We start from the raw sequence: 21,568 nt of genomic DNA, 5'->3' as shown, positions 1-21,568 counted from the left end.
TTTGGACCGACATTAAGGTGAACTCTTTTGATTTGCTATGCATTGAGAAAGCACAGTTTCACTTTTTTAATTCTTTTCTACAAAATATTCCTTTTAAGTGGTTTTGCAGGAGGTGCACTAGGAATAGTTTCTGGCTACAGAATCCATTTAGAAAACCTGTGGATATGATTAAATCATTTTCTCTTCTGTTTATTTGATGGGTGTTTAGATTTTGAACTCATTTTCTCCTCTACTTAAATTATAACTGTAGCTCTTTAAAATAACAGGGCATCTATTGCCAACAGGTCACCGGTAATCAATAGGACCTAAAACATTCACTTCATTCCCTCATTCATAGTCCTTCTCTAGCCTGCATTTGAAATGTAATGTTTAGACTTTATAGTTAATCATATCTGAAATGTTTTTACTGGAATGGATATGCGTCCCCCTAAGGCTTGTAAAGAAATGTTGCAAAAAGACGGATTATGCACGGCAAGCTTCTTTGTTCGCACAATATCTAATCAGTGCCGTAGCCCTCTTTATTTTGCCTCTGGCTGTTTCCAGTGAGGCTTGCTGGAAAATAGTCTTCATTGGAGCCTGATAAATGACAGCTATCACCAAGATTAAGGCCCAAAGCGGCTGTGGAAATTGTTTAATGTTTTAGATTCTAGTCTATGATTGAACTTTTTGGCCTCTTTGGAGAATGCCTCGAAACGCGTCAGTTCAGAGTACACGGCACAAATCGAGCAACTTGGAACGTATGAAAAATACTTCTGCTACATCATTATCAGAGTAATATGCACTTAACTGCTTACACATGAAGTGCAAATAAAATGGATCACTTACAAATGACTTGTCTTCAGACAGACTTGCATGTTTTATATCTAAGTGTCTCTAATGAAGGTAATCACGATCTGCTTTTAGAGGTATGTTTCAAAACTGAATATCAAAGCTGAACTCCAGGGAGTTATAAAAGAGCAGAACTTAATGCAGTTTTATACTCAAAATAATGTTGTGTCTTTTTTTTAATCCATCTAGCATTGGTACCTTCATGCTGCCTTAGGCCTTGTTCACACCAAGCGCGTTCCAGGAGCATGGTCACCTTGTCCTTGGTTTTGGAAATGACATAAGTAATCAAACTGTCTGAGGGGTGTTTAAGTGTTTTATGATATTTATACAGACACTCGTTTGAGGCCTAAATGGATCATTGTTTACAGATGGCCATGTTGTACAATCCGAACTCAAACACATTATTGTTTAGAATGAAATCACAATTTGATAGATACCAAACACTATATAAACTGGATGCACACATTGCCTAGGAGATGTAATGTGACCAATCCACCTTCTAGATATTATAGCGTAGGCATGTTTGGTACCTACTTGATTTGTTATTTTCTTATACATTTAGGAAGACCCTTATGAATGTGATTTTGTCATATAAGGTTTTAAGGAATATGAATAGATTTTGATTCTGGCAGTTAGGACACGAGACCAAGATGTGTATTTTCTTGAGACCTGGACTCTTTTAATAACAATTTTACCCTAGGGCTTCAATTTTGTTGGGTTTTCAAGCTCTAGAACAATGCTGTTTACGAGAGTTTATTATGACTGAGCTCTTTGACAGACTGTGCTGATCCTGGCTAAACAGGATTTATGACACTGCTAGAAATCTTATGACCATACCTTTTATTCTAAAGCTGAGCTCCAGTCAAGCTGCTAAATACACTTGAAATAAATTCATAATGTGGGAACTATTTTACATGGCAGTTGATTTATTTTTAATTTCTGCCAGCCCAGAGACTGAGAGCTCACTGTCATAAGGCCAGACCAGACTTGATGGCCTGATTTCCCACATACATTTAAGCAATACAGCTTTGTCACCTCCCTGCCCCAATCCCCGCCTCTCCCAAGTAGCAGCAGCAGCAAACTGATGAGGAAATCCTCTGTTGGTCAGTACATTCCCTTTTAGCACCTGTGTATGCAACATGCCTCATTGGCTCCTAACTCTGCCATAACCTCTTTTTACTACTTAATAATATAAGTCTTTCCCCAGTTTGAGAATAAATATTCTGCTGTCCCAACTAATAGCAGTCAATCAGATTTCAGTTTAGGTACGTCATCCAAACGTGATTAATAATGGGTTCATGTGGTTTACAGTTCATTACAGTTTGTAGCTGTTTTCAATGTTCCCTTGTTGGGCATACTTTTTTCTTTTTATGTAATTAGTATTACTTTAAACATAAGAATTTTATTTATTGGGCTATAATGAGCTCTTAGCATGTTTATTTTCTTCCAATTCTAGATATCACATCAGTGCTTTTTTTCTGTTTTTTATCCTTGTTTTTTTCCTTCTCGTGCACATCATTAAGTGTTTCTTTGATAAACTCATTGTTGTTTGTAAATATAAGCTTTCTGATCAGAGAACATGGATGCATAGACATTTTGAGTACCCATCAACTCATAGCCTTGGAATCGGAATGTAACATTTAGAGATGATGATGATTTGTTTTGAAGTATAAGAGGTTCGAAAATGCCACTGTGCTCGGGGAACAGACTGGAATAGGATTCATTCTGTAGCTGGGTAAATTGTACAGCAGGGTACTCTTTACACTCACTGCTTTCTTGTTTTTATGCTATTAATAAATAAGAATATCGCTAGTGGAAGTGTAAGAGATTTGAGTGCACCCGGGAACCCCTTTTTATTAGTGATAAAAATATAAGAATGCAATTTTTCTACCGATTTTAATCACACTGTTTTCAAGTTTCTTTGACCTTTCCACAATTCCGGACCTAATTGTAGGTGAATAGCTAGAGCCAGACGTATATAATTAAATTGGATCATTGTAGTCTCTTCTTCTATACTCCTTATCTTGGGAGCCTGAGAGCAAGGGCTTTTCCTGCAGCTTTGGTGTAACCTCAGGTGTTGGCAATAGATAGACAAATGTCTTACTGAGGACAGGTATGTGTAATAGCCCAATTGGAAGGTAGTTTTGACACATTTGTAAGTACAGGTGCTCAGAATATATGTTTTGTGACTAGTCTTGGGTTTTGCAAAATAGTGCTGCGGATTTCTTGATGTTTAATTCCTGTAACAACATTTCAGATTTATGTTTTAAATAAGTTGGAAAGTGGTATCTTGGGGTTTGTTTTTTCTCTTTAATGAGATTTGCAAAGGGCTCTAAAATGACTTGAAATAGGGCTGGGACCCATCAAGTTTCCATTCCTCATTCTCCTAAGGATTTGAGTATCTATGAGGAGAAACATAGCAATTTGAAGTTGGCCAAAAGAGATGCAGTTCATCCAAACAAAGGTCAGAATTTTGGGGTCAGCAAAACAAGAATGGAACGGAAGTCTCTGGAATGGAGCCACATTTCTGCAAAATAATAAAAGAAAATATTGGCTTGTAGATGCATAGAATGTTGAGGCTGCTCACAGAGACCAGGTTGTTCTGGAAATGGCAATGAAGAACTTATGTTCACGACTAGTGACCTTAAGGGTCCTGGGGTGGTGCTGCAATATTTGTTAGGATAAGGTCTGCCAAGGAGAAGAGTTTTTGTAGGTATCTGTTAGTGTGCTCTTTTCTTTTTGCATACTGTGTGTCATTTCCTTTTCTAGTTCAGAAAAAAAACATATATTGTAAGGAAGTGTATAGTAAGGAATTAAAAAGGTTTCCTACTTTTTCAAAGTCTAAAACATCCACATAACCCCTACTGCTGCCCAGTTTTCTTTTAATTAGAACGTCCGGTGATCATCTCTTTTTAACATTGTTGCCAAGCTACTCTTAAGGTGGCCATACACTCTACAACCATCGCAAGACTTTAGTCTTGCGATGGTTGTAAAGGGATTAAAAAAACGTACGATCTGCCTATCTTGGACAGGCAGATCGCACTCTCGATCATCGCAAGCCCAACCCCCTGAGGGGCGGGCTTCCGATGACTGCAATGCTGAACGGGCAGTGTGCGCGTGCGCACACCGGCCCGTTCAGCATTTATCTTCCGAGCACCGTTCTAACCAGCCGAGAATCGTACGATTCCCGGCTGGTTTTTGAACATGCTGGTTCGACAGAAGACGTGCGACCGTACAGTAGAAACGGTCACACGTCTCCGTTCACACTGCTCGATTATCGTACGAAAAACCGATCGCATACGATTATCGTACGATAATCGTGCAGTGTATGGGCACCTTTAGGCTACTGCTGTGTGGTTTTCTTTGGCACCACACCTCATAGACAGATTAGTTCAAAGGATGTCTACATCTGAGATGCTCCTTTTCATCTCAGCCTGCATTGACTTTTTGTGTGTTTTACTGAACAAAGGAAATCCACCTTGGGGATACTTGGTGGCCCTGTTAAAACAGCTGATTGCTGAATAGGAAAACCCATGTTTATGGGGATTATGTTGGTAAGCTTTCTATTTTCATATACAAAATAAATGTAATGCAATATGGCAACCCGGGGGCTCTCTGTACACCATTTGTATAAGGAAAACCTCCAGAAATGTCATTTCCTGCTTCTGTGATTGACTCATTTTCAAAGTCTGCACAAAGATGCAAGTAAAACTTTAGGCATCCCCTGCAATAAGAATTACATTTTTGGCAAGATACTCTCAAAGGCCTGATTTCCCATTTCGCGCATAGAAACTCACTGTTTTGCTGCACATTTTTGTGCATTTTGACGCACATACACGTTGATGCAAATTGCAAAAACGTGTGCAAACCCAATTGCAACGCACATTTCCAAGCTTTCCTTATTGACTCTATGGGGACAAAACGAGCTGTAATCTGCCAAAAAGAAGCTCATGTACTCTTTCCAGTGACAGGCATTTTACTTATTATGATAAAACTCTGAGGTGTGAACAAGAGTCATAAGAAGGAACAGGATTGTTTGGGGGTAAGATTTTGGTCGCTCTGAATCCCTGCGACAGTATGGTCAGTGTGAACCAGGCCTAAGGCTTTTCTAATAATGTGCAGACATCACAGCTTTTCTCCTCATTTGAAAACTTGAGAGTGCACCAGGTGGTTATAATGAAGGCTGATCTGCCCCCTATTCTGAAATCAGCCTTGAGGGCCTGTTCACATGAGTTTCAGGTCCTGATCAGCTCCGGTTCAGTTGCGGTTCCAGTAAAAAAAAAAAATATGTACGCGTTTTTGCGTTTCCAGTCCGTTTCCTGACCGTACAAAATGTGACATGCAGTATTTTTCTGTCGTAACCTGAACTGACTGCGCACGTGAGAACTGTAGCCCATAAAACACATAGGGATACATTGGGATGCATTTTTAGTGCAGGAGCGTACGGATCAGGTCAGCACAGAAAACGGACGTCGTGTGAACAGGCCCTGAAACAAACAGCTGTTTCTGTATAATAGAAAAAGTTATAAATCTGCAACACAATGTGTTGAAACCCTTGCAATCTACATTGATCATCCAGTTACACTAAAGGCTTAGCCAGACCCTCTAGCACTGCTTAAGAATCCTTATTGGCCCCTTAAAGCTGAGCTTCAGGTACATTTTAAGTACACACATTAATGCCACACTGTATTCATTAACAAATCTTTATATAGTATGTATTTTTAATGAAGCTCATGTAAGTCCATGAATTTCAGCCTGTACTGAGCCTTATTGAGACTGGGAGGGAGTGTGTCACAATACTGGGAGCTAGGTTAGCTGCATGTAAATATGCTGTAAGGGTAAACCCTTAACCTGGGTATACACGGTTAGAATTTTGTACAAACATTCATCCAATAAATCTCCTCAGGACATTCAATAATGCTATTAGAGACTTGACAAATGTCTTTCGAAATTTTTTTTGATTTAAACATTTGATTTTGGAATGAATGAATTTTCCTGAACAAAAAGCACATTCACGGTTTGAGTTTTGCTTGTTCAATTTTCTAAAGAACATCTGAAAAATGGCCAATTTTTAATGAAATTCTAATAGTGTATACCTAGCTTTACTGGAGGAGAGAGCAGAGTCAGCGAAGAGATGATTTTGCTAGTCTGCTTCTGCTCCTTTAATGTCCAGTCAACAGGCTATGGGCAAGGTGGTGTTCGTAGTATTCTTAAAGTGTAAAAGTGCCCATACACCTTACGATTATCGGACGATTTTCGTATGCGATCGACTTTTCGTCCGATAATCGTATGTGTGCATTGCAGTGTCTGACCGACATTACTGTACAATTGTACGACTTTTGACAGTACGATCTACACTGCGCTTGCCCTAACGAAAATACGGCAAATCAATTACCGATCAATTACCGATCAAATCAATTACCGAATTTCGTCCAGGTGCTTTTCGTTAATTACGGCTAATTTAATCCTGCCATCATCGGGGCAGGATGGGGCTGCCATACGAAAATAGTACGACTATTCGATCGCCGGACGAAAAGTTTCGTCCGATAATCGTAAGGTGTATGGGCACCTTAAAAGAAAAGTGGTGCCACCCTTCTGACTATGCTGTGAGGCAGACCTGTGTAAATCTCAGGACTGAAATGCAAATTCTTAGGAAGGTAAAACTACCACCATACAATGTGTTTTCATATGTGTATTTAGAATCTTTCCTGGAGTTCTAAGTGGTGGATTGCTTTATTGATGAGTAGGGAAGCTCTGGGGATGAAGCAGAATGATGCCAAAGTCACGGTTTGAAGATAAACTCCTGCCTTGTCTTCAGCCTTGTGCCATTGTACAGGTTCCTCTGCTGTACCTATCTTGCTTAGTTAGATTTTACAGCATACTGTGAGCTTCTCATAGTTTGCATTTGAAGCTGCAGTGTGTCGAATAAAGCCCATCTTGTTTCCTGCCTGGGGGACATCTAGTACTTTCCTCCCCAGCATTATAGTCTTTGGCCCGTTCTTTCATTGGATTTCAGTTCTTTCATTCACAGAGGTTCATCTTTTACATGTGAGCATTAAATATGGAAGTCTGCTGGCCGTGAGCTGCACACATTGCATAGATAAGAACAGAGATTCAGATTAAAAAAAGGATGTAATGAAAATGGAAAGATTTAATTAGCATGTTAGCTGCCCGTATCTCTAGATCTAATTATTGTTTTGACACTCGCTGTAACTTTAGTTTATATATTTTGTTTCTTGCTGTGCCTTACTTTTATTGCCATGACGTTGGTGACGGGTTTGTTTTAAGGCCTATTCACACTTATCTGTTTTCATTCAGAAAAAAAAAAATGCATTTTGCTTAGGGCTGGTACTGATTAAAATTTTCGTGTTCTATTAATCAAATTGTTTTTTTAATCGATCGATTAATTTCGATTAATTATAACGCACATACAGATCCAACTACATTGGCCTATACACATTCAGCACAGCAATGAAGTAATAAAAGGAACTAGGATCACACTAATCCAGCACGTTATTAATCTCACGTGCCCCACTCAATATGGCCGCCGCTTGAGTGGGGCAACTCAGAATAATAACGTGCTGGATTAGTGTGATCCTGGTTCATTTTATTCATTGCTGTGCTGTATGTGTATAGGCCAATGCCTTGGCTGGCGCTCGTGCATAAAGTTTCTTGGGCAAACTCACCGGCCCAAGTGGCTCTGTCGGCTAACAAAGGGAAGGGGGGAGGAATCCAGTGACGTCACGGAGATCGACCACCGGACTCCTCATTTCCCTTCGTTAGCCGAGGGAGCCACTTGGGGACATCGACGTCACCGGACTCCTCCCCCCTTCCCTTTGTTAGCCAACAGAGCCACTTAGGGAAGGGGTCCGGTGACGTCGATGTGCGTGACGTCACCGGATCACCGATGCGACTCCCGGAAGCCGGCGGAGAGGTGAGTGTTTTCATTAGCGATCAAAAGAATTTTAATCGATTAAAAAGTTTAACGATTAATCGTTAATTTCCGCCGCCCTAATTTTGCTGCATGAAGTAAAAATCCTATTGTGTCCTAGGTGGCTGGTACACATCCATGTGTTGCAGTTTTGTGTGAAAGGGTAAGGTGAACTATATGGGCCCGTTCACAACTACACATGTGCAGTACCACGCCTGCTGCATGAACATGGAACATTGTGACTCCATCCTTAATAAAACCCAACACTTTTTTTTAGATAAGGGGTGCGCTTTTGCAAAAACGGGAATCTCTCACCACTTGTGTGTTAAGTCAATAGATTGATAGTGGAGATGAAAACTGCCACTCTGATTTATATTCCTTTATGTAACTTGATGCATCCCAGCAAGTTTTTTGTAAACTAATTAAAACCACGAGAAGAAGCCGTGATGGTGCTTATGCAATTAAATGATCTGTTTTCATGGCAAGATTTAAAGCCCAAACAGTGAACCTTTCCACCTGAATGTGCAGCTGAAAAGACTTGATTTCACAGCTAGTGATTATAACATTGAACTATAAACAGTATGGAATTAAACTGTATCCTAAAATTGCTTTTCAGTTTATCAACAGTAACACATTGTTGGTTTTCCTTTGTACTTTTTAATCACTTATACCCAGAGGAAGACGCTGATACGGCAGTAATGTCACTTTAAATATACTATTAGACAGGGCACAGTGATAATTACATTTAACAGGAAGATGTCATTTTTCTAGGCTCTGTTTGCTCTATACGCCACTTTTTTTTTAATAAGAACTGTGGGCTCTCTAAAGCAGAAACACTTTTTAAAGCATAACAAATAGCCTTTCTAATACTTTTAATAAGTGTCTTTTTAACTTTTAGGTGTTTTTTTTCTTCTCTTTTACTTGTGTTGTCAATGAACATTTGAAACTGTGCTACCATAGTGTCAACCCGTTGGTGTAGCAAGAAGGGTTAATCGAAACTGCAGCCACTAAAAAGATCATTGGGTTTTGGGACCCTTATCTAACATGATTCAAGAACATTCTTCTTTCTACCACAGTGCCCCAACTGGAAGCACTGTCATGATGGGTTAGGTGGAAGATGCTCCTGTGTTCACAATTTTATTATGTTAGGATTTTAATGGTAGTTTGGCTGGTGTGATGATGTTGTGTGAACTTTATTTACATTTTCAAGGCCAGGGGAGTGTATATGTGGTTTCCCTCCTAGATCATGTTTTTTTTTTTTTTACATTTTGTTTATTAGTTCTTCTTGAAGAAGGGTAAAGACTTCTTATAGCTTATCCTGAAGTGTTAGTGCAAATAAAAAAAATTATATATATCAATACATAAAAAACATGTCAATACATAAAAACCCGCCAAAACACACATGCACATTTCTGCAATACGTGCACGTTATCCTGTGTTTTATCCAGAGGCATAACTAAACATTCCAGGGCCCCGGTGCAAGAAACCATGAAGGCCCCCCCATGCCCAAGACTGCTCATCTGATATAACTTCTATCAGCTGAGCAGTCTTGGGCTGCTATAGATGAATTTGTGACAGACAATAAGGCACCTTCCTTCACACCAACACCACCTCACAACCTTTGCTTCCTGCTCTCAACAAACCCTCAGTCCTCAGGCCTTGCATTTTTCCCCCACGAGAAATTATTTTGAAGTCATTTTTGCACATAAGGCCCCGTTCACACTGATCGCTTTATCGCGCGATTTGTGCCGCAAAATCGCGCATATTTCCGCACGATAATCGCTCTATGTAGCTTGTCCAATGCATTTCAGTGGAGCTTTTCACATCTCACAGCTCAATGTCACCTGTAGCTCGTCGCTCGTACATGACCCTTTTTTCGGTGGATGTCGCGCAAATTTGCTCCAATAGACTGGTGTCGCGTGAAATCGCGCATTACCAATGATATTGCGCAACTTATTCACGCGATATCGCGCTACAGAAGGGTCACTTTTGCACAAGAATTATGTCACATCAAGAACGCTGTTGATTGGTTACAGCCCAATGTAGCAGCGACGAAGTCCCACCCAAAAAGTGTGTAGCGCGATAAAATGTGCACTGTCGCTCAATATCGCGCAATGTCGCTGAAAGCCGCTCAGCACGAATATCCATATCGCTCAGTGTGAATGGGGCCTAAAGACACAGATTTTGTCAGATTTAAGGAGGTATTTTTCTCATGTGGCAATACTGATGTTCAAGCTAATGTTGTTAATAAATGGTTTGCCTATGAACTGCCCTTTCCATAAATCCCCATATAAAATGAATTGTATTGCTGTATTTTCTTGTGGGTGACCACAACGTGTAAAGATATCCGTCCATTGTCTGGTACATGGAACACCTTGGAAATAATCTCTAATTTTATACTTCACAGCACACAATGGAAATCACAATCATTTTTATGCAAATGATATCAAAAATGATAAACTTTTTTAAAATTAGAAAACAGACATTGTTTGCTTCACTCTTCACTTTAAACATGAATACAGTTTAATTAACATGCAATTTTGTTCTTATTTTGTTTTTTTACCTTTACACCGCACCATTTAAACGCTTTAACCATGAAACTTTATGTTTAAAGCTGTTGAATTACTTTTTACATCCACCCACTGTTCGTTTTGTCTGCTGATATAATTGAGTAATAAAATAACTGACAAATTTGATTGCTGCATTAAACACTCAGTATAAGTTTATCTGTAAACAAATTTCTTTTTTCCCCTCACTTTCTTTTGAAGTGCCTAGCTGAGTGGTAATTTGAAAATACCTTGAATTCTTGTGTGTTTTCAGGGCTCATTTATGACTGCAGCAGGAAAAATTGGGTTTGTTTTACGTAGCAGCCAAAACTGAGTCACATATATGTTAGTGAAAAGCCATTTATGTGTCTGCTTTTTGGTTTTGGGATGCTTTTTCAAAATGTTTGGACCTGTAGGAAGCTCTCCTCAGGCAACTTTCTTCCCGTTTGTAGATTGTAAGCTCTCATGAGCAGGGCCCCCTAACCCTCATGTCTTGCTTTGTCTTAAAACTGTACTGTCTCCCTTTGTTTTGTATAGTGCTCCCCAAACTACTGCTGCTATATAAATCCTGTATAATGATAATTACACAAAATGGAACTATTTGGCCCTAAAATGCCCCCCCCTTGTCAGCTACAGGAAGATGCTTTGTGATTCTTTATCTTGAATCTGTAGATATTGATGTAGCTTACTATGTACACATAACCTGACAATTGTGTTGTTGATTTTTTTTGACCTGACAATAGAGATGTTGATTTTTTTTGACCTGAAAAAAAAAATGTTTTACAGAAACTGGTTAGGTTTAAGGTTATACTAGCAATTACGTTTTATTTGTGCTTTGTGTGCCAAAAATGGTATTTGGAGCTGCTTTTCTCTCCATAGAAACTGTTTGCCTTATCCCTAGCTCTTTTTCGTTCAGTAACAGGACCCACAGTGTTTATTTTTAGAATGTTTCCAACATGTCTCTTTTGAGCAACAGTTATTTTATGTTTCTGAGAACACCACCACACTGATTAAATTTTTTTTCAAGATGCCGCTTAGACTTAGGCTGGCCGTACACTGATCTATTGAAGCCTTGGGCTCAACGAGAAAAATAGAGCAGATTCATCCATCAACACTTAGGAGTGTGTCAGTTTGAGGAATCCTGCTGTTTGCATTGCATTTTTGACAGTGGCCGCCGTCAAAATACCCAACGAAAGTGGGCAGCTCATTGGCTGCTGGCTCCTATCGTACAAAAATGTTCCAGCCAGCACCTTCGATCAGCTGATTAAAGGGTGCCAACAACGGCACACACTGTACGAATTTCCTCCGGTTCCTCAAAACCCGCCGCAATTCACACAATACATGGGCACCTTAAGACTCTACTTCTTTCCTGCCTGAGCAATTAAAGTTAATGGTTACAAACCAGTGAATTTTTAAACTGAGCATATGGTGAAAAGAAGCTTACACAGTGTTAGTGAAACCTGCTTAGTGATCTGTAGATCCAGACAAAAGGGCAGATAGCATCATATTAAAGTAAATCTTAAAGTGAACCTATGGCCAGGCTATGAACAATCACTTGTTTACGTATGCTTCACAAATAGTAAATGAGTGTAGTGCAGGAGCCGATGAATGATCGAGTCTTCCATAGCCTGTCTAGGGATTATTAAAACACATGGCTGCCCCAATAGCACTTACCACTTCCAGTGGTTACCGACAGATTGAAGTCCAGACAATAGCTCCAAGATGATTCTCTTTTATTTCTGAACTCCAGGGAGAGAGGGAGAGGGTCAGGCACATCCAGGATGAGGTAGACTCCTTGTACTTGAAATAGAGTATAGTAACTGCTGCCACCATAGACTTGGACCTTGAGGGCCTGTTCACATGAGATCAGGTCCTGATCAGCAGACGTGGAGCTGCTGATGCATTGCGTTTTTGGCTGCGTTTTGGCCGCGTTTTGGATGCGCTGGAGTCGGGCTGTTAGTATGTTAGCTGCAGCACAGTGCGTTTTTGATGCGTTTTTGACGCGTTTGCGTATCCGTTCCGTTTCCGGACCTGACAACATGTGACATGCAGTATTTTTTCTGTCTGAATTGGAGCCCATAAAACACATAGGGATACATTGGGATGCATTTTGAGTGCAGCAGCGTACGGAGCCGGTCAGCACACAAAACGGACGTCGTGTGAACAGGCCCTTAAGCCGTACTGGCAATCTGTGTGGAGAACTTCTGGCAAGCAGTACTGTTAATATTCTTGTTCAGGTTCAACTCCAACATGAGTGGCTGACCACTGGGCCTCCAGGCTCAGGCCCCAGGCTTGGGCCTAGTCCATTCTGTTTCTTCAGCAGAGACCTGTCCCCAGGAGAGCCCTGGGGGCGGAAGAGACTGTTGCAACAGCCACACTCTGCATTTATCTCCTCTCCCAGCATGCATCGCTGCTACTGTCCTACAGTAATTGGCTGGGAGACATAAATGCCCAAAGCAATCCTCATTGGCTGTCCTGTGTGGTACCACACCCACACACCCAGCAACAGGCAAACACAGCTTCACAGATTGTTCTGTCACAGTTGAACTGAACATAGACTATAGATATATTTTAGCACCCCTATAAGTAGGGTGCTACATGAGCTTAAAAATGAGACATCATTACCTCTGGAGCTGCAGGCCCTGCGGAGAAATGCATCCTCAATGTTCCCAGCAGACGCCCTGTAATCACAGTTGATCGTCCCCTGTCCCCAGCAGTCACAAGCTGTTGAAAAACCAGCTACTACCAGAATTTGGTGTCTCTGTTGTGAACTTTGAGGATGAATTAAACACACAGTGCCAGCCCTTATTAGTTCATTAATGTAGTGTTTGTATTTAGGGACAAATAGGTATATTTATAAAGCAGTTGGGGTTGCAGCCATGCTTGAGTTTAAAGGACAGGTTGAGATTTGCATACAAATGCATATGTCTTTTGATCTAGTGATTATTTTACATGATTACATTAAAGGTAAATTGTTCTGGTTTGTTACCTGTTTACTTTATCAACTGCAAAGGCTGTGTAAGAGTGATGTCTTGTAGAAGGGTTGTCTTCATATAGTTGCCTTATTCCTTTTAACTTGTGCTACTGCTCGCTAATAAAAAACAAAGTGTTGCATTTAACCCTCCAGATCACAGCTGTCAGTTTTATATAACCTAGTCACAAAATATGTAGTAGTTGTACGCAATAGACTTTGCCGTTTTAGAAATTTTTATACCTGAAGGCCAATGAGACTGTGAAAAATGTTGTTGCTAATAGCAACCAATCAGGTGTTTGTGTATATTTGAAAAAGAATAGGGTCAGGCACAAGCCGTATCACTGTACTTAAAATCCTCTTCTTTGGTAATCCTAAAACATTAAAATTCAAATGAAGTGTCACCTTAAAGCAAACCTGCACAATGTCAGAGTCACATTCTCTTTAAAACCTAAAGGTAAGATGGAGCTGCTGAATCTCCTATCCCAGACCTTAAAACTCAGTCTTTTTTTTTTTTAGAATTATTTGCTGTAGTAAAGTATAATGTTGACTCTGAGGATAGGTTCACACTATGGCGATCCGTGACCACACAGCAATCATGTACGGAATTGCCCACCACCACCGATCACGCTGGCAGCGTCAATATTTTCTAATGCCATCCCAGTCGCGCCAGGCAGATTGCGCAGTTTCCCGCCACAATAATGGCAGTGCAATCGTGCACGATCGCGGTTCAGAAACTGTGTGGTGCGTGTCGCAAAAAGAGGTACATGTGCCTTTTTTTAGCGATTGCTACGCGGATGATTGAAATCAATGGGGCAGCGTAGCAAACACTGTGTGCAATCGTTCGCTGTCCCGGGAGGCGCATCTGGGGATCAACAATATCTGAACCTGGCCTGAATGTTTGCACTCATCAGTCATTCCATCTTGCCTTAGTTTCAGCTGAATAACTGAGCTCTATGTTTGTACTAGTTACTAGTCATGTTTGTTTTCTGCCTTGAGTTTGCGTTTTAACTATTAATCTGTTTTTATTAACTGATTGGCACTTTGTTTTTGTTTTTTTGTAGTGCCCGAATGTTAGAAAATGCACGGCATAAACTTCAGGATGAGCTTATGAAATTGCAGAATAGCTTCTTAGAAGAGAAAAAGAGAAGAGAAGTGCAGGATGCACTAGTAAGACGCCTTCAGAAGAGGGTGCTGCTGCTCAGTAAGGTGAGTTACACTCAGTGGTGTTTTTGGATGTCTGGGTGTGTTTGCTGTGTGCAACATTTTGCTTTTTATGGGGGAATTAGTTTTCTTGAATATTATAAGGATCACACCAGCCTATGGTCACATGGAAGCATTGACAGATGTTGAAGGAAGAAACAAGGAGCATTGTCAGCTATGCTTCCTTTATTATCCATCAAATATTTATATTGATGCAAGCAAGCATGATCTTTAGAAGGCTTTGTGAGACCCTATATCCTCTTCAAAAATATTAATGGGTTTGCTACCTTGAAACAGGCATGGGATAATCTACAAAGTCCATGGCCTATTTATGCAACCGTCTACCCTAACTGCAAGCTTTAACATATGGCAGAATGCAGAAAACATATCAGGGAGAACACATACTGTACTTTGCTATAAGGCTGAAAAAGTTGTAAAAGAGTCAATATGTTTTATTAACTGACTATGAATTTTATCAAACGTTGCAGCACAAAAAGTGTGTCTGAGAGTCTCGGTGTTTCATCGGTAATTAATATAATGCCTAAGGGTACATTAAAACTATGCAATTTGGGATTCCTGCGGTAGGAATCCCAAATCTCCCATTTAGATGCGGCTGCTATTACCTGTTGAAGTTAATGACTGGGTGACAGTGGCCGCTCCTGTAAGCAGCGGTCCTCATGCTACGAAATGTGATACGATCACATGCAGTTTGCAATAGATCACAGTCCCTGAACGCAGAAAAGGTGCATCCAGGGACAGTGAACTATTCCAAACCACATGTAATCGTATCACATGCGATTATATGTGGACGGCCGCTTACACCTGGTCATTAACTTGAATGGTTGACAGCCGCCGCATCCAAACAGGAGATTTTGGATTCCTTCTGCAGTAATTCGTAGGTTCCTGCCGCAGGAGTCCCAAAATTGAGGTATTTTGCCTCCCAGTAGTGCTTTCTCTACCTCTTTCACTCCCCATCTCTTCCACTCTTGTCCTGCCCTCCCTGGCTTCCTCAACTCTGCTGTTGTCGTCCCTCATGCCTCCCACACATAGAAAGTCCCCGAGGCTGCCATCCCACCAAGGCAGATCCCACCATTCAACGACCCCCATCTTCCCCCATAGATTAACCCACATTGTCTAGATCGTGTCCCTGAAGGCAGACCAAATTTCAGGGCACTATCTCATTATTTTCTATTTCATGCCGTTCTTCCTTCCTCCTTGCTAATGTCAGAAGACTATGCATGATGCATGCCTTCTTTTGCCCTAATTTTCCATTTTATATTTAAGTTCTACTGCCTGGCTTCCTGATTGGTCGGAAGCTGGCCAATCAGGAAGATGCTCCCTCGTCATCTCATGACAAGAGAACATGGAGCCGGCCTCCCGGCCAATCAGAAAGCAGGGTGTTGCCTCATTACACGGCGCCCGGCTTCCTGATTGGCTGCCCAGACGTTTTTCGCCTGGGTACCGGACGAAGGCCGCGTTCTCTCTGGAGAGGCCCCGGGGGTGACAGGCTGCACATACTAAGGTAAGAGGGGACTTTCTTGTGAATCGGGAAGCCGGGTGGCGACTCTTTACACGCCACCTTGCTTCCTGAATGGGACTTCTGTTACTCGGTAATTGGAATCGGCGAGTACCGAAAAAAAATTATCGGTACTCGTACTTGGTACCAAAATACCGGTATCGGTGCATCCCTATTTGTTATGATATGGTATAGTATGGGGTATGGCATTAGTTGGACCTATTTTTAATAGTAACTCTCAAGCAGCCAGAAACAACATTTATCCAGAATCAAACACAATCCGCATGGATGCCGAATAACGAGTTTACGGTATTTGGTTATCCTGCAGAGTGGTCTCTTCCCTCTGGACTAGGAAAAAACCCAAAACAATAGTTTTGGCTATATTATTGTAGGGCAATAAACCCTCATAATGGAGGCTGGCCTAGACCCATGTGGTATCTAAATGGAGAACACCAGCTCGTTGTTTAAAATGATCACTCACTGAGTAAACTCATTAACGATTGCCGAAACAATTCTAGGGACACAGATGGCTTCTAGTGACCCTTTTTGACTACTCTGAAAATATGGATATGTGGGCTACCACATGGGTTATTTCACTTGTATTGGGCAAGGTGGTTACCTAGTTGATTCAGCATTGAACCACCCTGCTTACCCTTTCTTCATCTTATCCATGCCACTGCCTTAAGGAGGATGCCATTTGTTTTTATTCTTCCTGTTTGTTGAAATTAATTTATAGTTCATAATTGTATATGTAGTTATGTGCAGGGTTTTCTGTCCCTTGCATAGAACGTAGCTAATATTTGATTCTAATCATTTGTATATGTACTGAGACTGCTGCCATTGTTTTCCCATAATGTAATAGTAATAATAAAACATTCTGACCTTTTTGGTTTTCATCAGCTGTAATCATATGATTGATGGGGTCGTATTTAGTTCGCACGTTCAGACCCAGATTTTCGGCTGACAGTCCGGTCTTTAAACACTTTAACAACAGCTGCTCTTGAACGTTTAACGAATTTTGCTGTTTTGCTCATACTCGCTCCATGGCTCCGAGCACCAACAATCATCCCACGTTCAAAGGCTGTTAAATTGCGTTGTTTACCCGTATCTTCAGAAAAAAAATCACTTCTACTGTCGTTGTAAACAACCTGCTTCCCTATTTATAATGGTCTGGCCCTCTAGCAACTTCAGCGCAAAATTATAGCTAATTTGCCTACAAACTTCAGGTGGTCATAATAATCTGGCCACTCAGTGTATATATCTGTCTATATATCTCTCTCACACAATGTATCCCAAACCTATGTACTATACAGCCCTAGTGCAATGCAGCCAGAACATGGTTTATGCATATGTTACAGGCTGGAGATATGCTTAAGTGATGGGTTTCTTTATTAGATGGTTAATGTCTTGGAAATGTGAAGAAAACCCATAGACACAGAATTACAGCACCATCATGTGTCTTTATTGCACAGATGTGCTTTCATGTACACTCAGCAGACAGCAGTGCTGCCATTGCTCCCTCTAGGGAGCAATAACTCTCTGTCAAAATAAACTAACCTGGCAAGTATGTTTTTCCCCCAGAGCTATATAGGCCAAAGGTGTTGTCTGAAGTACCAATAGACATCTGCTGAAGTCCTCAGGATCTGGTGATGATCTTGTAATGTCTATGGATCGTTTAAAGGCTAAATGCAGTTTTTTTCAAAGAAGTTACAGTAAATTATAACACAACATTAGCAATCTTGTTGCTGTATTTTTAAGACCATGCCTATGTGTGTTTGCATGGCCTTTGGCACTGCTCCCCTTTTATGTGTGTCTAAACGTTGTGCATGTTGTTGTGTTTGCAATCTTTCAGCTTACTTACACTATGTTGCCAAAAGTATTGGGACAACCCTCCAAATCATTGGATTTAGGTGTTTTGTGACATTTCCTTGTTACTAAATATTCCATGGTCACTTGTTAGTGGTAATATAACAAAGTGGAAGCAACTGGGAAAAACAGCAACTCAGCCACGAAGTGGTAGGCCACATAAAATGATGGAGCGGGGTCAGCACATGCTGAAGCGCACAATGCGTAGATATCGCCAACTGTCTGTAGAGTCAATAGCTACAGACCTCCAAACTTCGTGTGGCCTTCAGATTGGCACAACAACAGTGCGTAGAGAGTTTCATGGAATTGGTTTCCATAGCCGAGCAGCTGCATCCAAGCCTTACATCACCAAGTGTAATGCAAAACGTCGGATGCCGTGGTGTAAAGCACGCCAGCACTGGACTCTAGAGATGTGTTCTCTGGAGTGACGAATCACGCTTTTCTGTATGGCAATCCGATGGACGTGTCTGGGTTTGGCGGTTGCCAGGAGAACGGTACTTGCCTGACTGCATTGTGCCAAGTGTAAAGTTTGGTGGAGGGGTGATTATGGTGTGGGGTTGTTTTTCAGGGGTTGGGCTGGGCCCATTAGTTCCAGTGAAGGGAACTCTTAAGACATCCGCAAGACATTTTGGACAATTTCATGCTCCCAACTTTGCTGGAACAGTTTGGGGATGGCCCCTTCCTGTTCCAACATGACTGCGCACCAGTGCACAAAGCAAGGTCCATAAAGACATGGTTGAGCAAGTTTGGGGTGGAGGAACTTGATTGGCCTGCACAGTCCTGACCTCAACCCGGTAGAACACCTTTGGGATGAATTAGAGCGGAGACTGTGAGACAGGCCTTCTCGTCCAACATCAGTACCTGACCTCACAAATGGTCCAATATTCCCATAGACACACTCCTAAACCTTGTGGACGCCTTCCCAGAAGAGTTGAAGCTGTTATAGCTGCAAAGGGTGAGCCAACTCAATATTGAACCATACAGAAAAAGACTGGGATGCCATTAAAGTTCATGTGCGTATAAAGGCAGGCGTCCCAATACTTTTGGCAATATAGTACATATTGTGAGGGCTGCTGAGGCGCTTGCTGTGAATTATGCTTAACCTTTTAGGCTACCTCCAACCTCACACTTGGAAGCTAGTGGCAAGCTATGGGATGTCATCCGGAGCTGTAATCCAGGAATGCATGTACATAAAGCCTGTCAATTTAAGAAACAAAGAATGAAAAGTAATCTGTTGTAATAAAGGATTCGCTGCAAATCAGTAAATGTTTGAGTCTAGTCATGTTTTGATTTTAGAAACATGAAGGGATGTGTTAGACCTTGTATCGGGTCTTAAGAAGAACTCCTGGCAGACATTTTTTGAAACCTTGCAGCAGGGCTACCCTCACACTGCAAGGGTTAATGGCTTGTTGCCTGGGTCAAAAAAATAAATTAAAATTAATTATACTCGCTCTGAGCTGGCAGCGCTCCTGCCAGCCAGTCCCTCTGCATCCTCATGTCCTATACACTGTATTGGATGTGATGACTCGAGGACTCCTTGACTGCTTCAGCGGAGGGGGAGAGACGCTCACGGGAGTTATGCTCAGGTGAGTGTAACTTTTTTTGGGGGGGGGCTCTAGGCAATAACAAGCAGTTAAAATGTCTGCCCTGGGCGGTTCGTTCTTCTTTAAATGGTGTAATTTTACCTTTTGTGGAGATTTTCACAAACTTCCTGTTCTATTTGTCTTCTCTGCCCTAAACGAAAGGTGAGGGGGAATATCTCTAATGAGAACACAGACAGCAATAAATATTTGACAGAGAAGCTAACCCTTTTTAAACTAAAGCTGGCCATACGCTGCTCAATTCAAGTTGTGGCTGGCCTTGTCGTTGGCACCACTCCGTTAAAGAAAAACAAAAACACATTTACATTTGGCTTTTGTCAGCTGAACAGGGATCATTCCACTGCTGTCATTTTTTGGGTTATCTGTGACCGCAGTGGGTGCCAGCCGTCAGAATGTAATAGTCCAGCAAGGAAGATTCCCCCCAACCATGCTGTTTAGCAGAAGGGATCAAGGGTTTTTTTTTTCCCCTTGTTTAGCCAGCTTTACAAGTTTTTGAATTAACAATATTTCAAAACCTGTAATATTTTGAAATGACATATCACGTGTTGGCAAATGTATGCCAGTGTATGCATCAGAATGACAAAAACACATTAAACAAGTTGGATCTCGCATGGGTTCTTCAGCATCTCTTGGCAACACAAAGATATGCACATCTAGCCTCTCGGCTTTGCACTTGCAGCACTTCAGGGCCATTTCACACCATATCCAGTGTGCCCCTGTGCAGCGTTGGGGCCCTTTCACACCATATCCAGTGTGCCCGGTGCGACTTCAGGGCCCTTTCACCCCATATCCAGTGTGCCCCAGTGCGACTTCAGGGCCCTTTCACCCCATATCCAGTGTGTCCCGGTGCAGCTTCAGGGCCCTTTCACCCCATATCCAGTGTGTCCCGGTGCAGCTTCAGGGCCCTTTCACACCATATCCAGTGTGTCCCATTGCAGATCGCGCCCGGAACGCACTGGATCGCATGCATGAAGCCTGACCATATTCTGGGGTGGGAAGTGGCAGTGTCTGTGCAATTTATGTCTATGGCACCGTAGATGCCCCCCGCCCGCAGTGTGATCGCCTGCACCGGAACGTGAGGTGCAGGAATATCCTCCTTTCCATTGCAGTGTGATCTGAAAAAATAGTGCATGCAGCATTTTTTCAGATCGCACTGCACTGGAACAGAGGGCATTCCTGTACCTCACGATCCAGTGCAGGCGAGGTGTGTGTTTGTGGTGTCTTGACATGAATGGCACTGACATGCCCCCTCCCACCCCAGAACGCGGCCCTGCTTCATGTATGCGATCCAGTGCATTCCGGCCTGCGATCTGCACCGGTACTCACTTGATATGGTGTGATGGACCCTTAAGGTGTCCATACACCTGCCGATTATCGTACGATAATCGGCAGGTGTATGGAAGGCGTATGAACTTTTCTACTGTAAGGTCGCACATCTTTTGTCTTACGAGCAGGCTTGAAAACCCGCCGAGAACCGTACGATTCTCGGGAGACAAATGCCACTGCTTGCTCAACATTGAAATCATCGGAAGGCCACTCCTCTGCAGGGAGGGCTTGCGATGATCGCAAGTACGATCTGCCTGTCCAAGATAGGCAGATCGTACGAGATTTTAATTACCTTACAACCACCGCAGGATGAAAGTCGTGCGATGGTTGTAAGGTGTATGGCCAGCTTTAGACCTTAGGGCTCTGCCTGTTTCCTATAGACAGCCTTGAGACAATCTGTTTCATAACCCGTAGCACTCTGCTGCACTGGCCTCCACTCTGACTCCTGGGTGATGTCCTCCCGTCTCCCAGGTTGAGCCCTGAACATTCATCAGCAGGTTTTTCATAAGGGTTGTGGACAGGTGCACAATCATTCAGCGCTTGTCACCACTAAAGTCCAGAACCAGGATTGGAGATTTCATCCCTCCCAAAGCTCTTTGAAATCTCCCAGTTCCAGGAACCCAAGCCAAATCCGGAAAACCTGGAAAGAACGGCAAAGCCAGCTCTTTCCCAGTAAAAGGTTGTGCTTTCTGGGACCGCTCGGCCCCTCTGTCTGAGAGTCCTGGGTGACTATTTTGCCAAATGACATTGTGGCACTGCCACAATATATATATATATATA

General features: G+C 42.0%; 1 protein-coding gene across 1 annotated transcript in view; it reads left to right on the top strand.

Annotated features, from left to right (window-relative positions):
* The window catches only part of MAD1L1 (MAD1 mitotic arrest deficient like 1), a 685,198-nt gene that overhangs the window by 154,923 nt on the left and 508,707 nt on the right, over positions 1–21,568 (top strand). Inside the window, exon 11 of the mRNA XM_018560488.1 lies at positions 14,341–14,485. Within this exon, the coding sequence (XP_018415990.1) occupies positions 14,341–14,485 (145 nt within the window). The remainder of the gene's footprint in view (positions 1–14,340; positions 14,486–21,568) is intronic.

The sequence above is a fragment of the Nanorana parkeri genome, unplaced genomic scaffold (assembly GCF_000935625.1).
Source record: "Nanorana parkeri isolate BGI_ZX_2015 unplaced genomic scaffold, ASM93562v1 scaffold458, whole genome shotgun sequence".
In the NCBI taxonomy this organism is placed as follows: domain Eukaryota; kingdom Metazoa; phylum Chordata; class Amphibia; order Anura; family Dicroglossidae; genus Nanorana; species Nanorana parkeri.
Note: the sequence above shows the minus strand (reverse complement) of the source record. Positions and strands in the feature narration are given on the sequence as shown.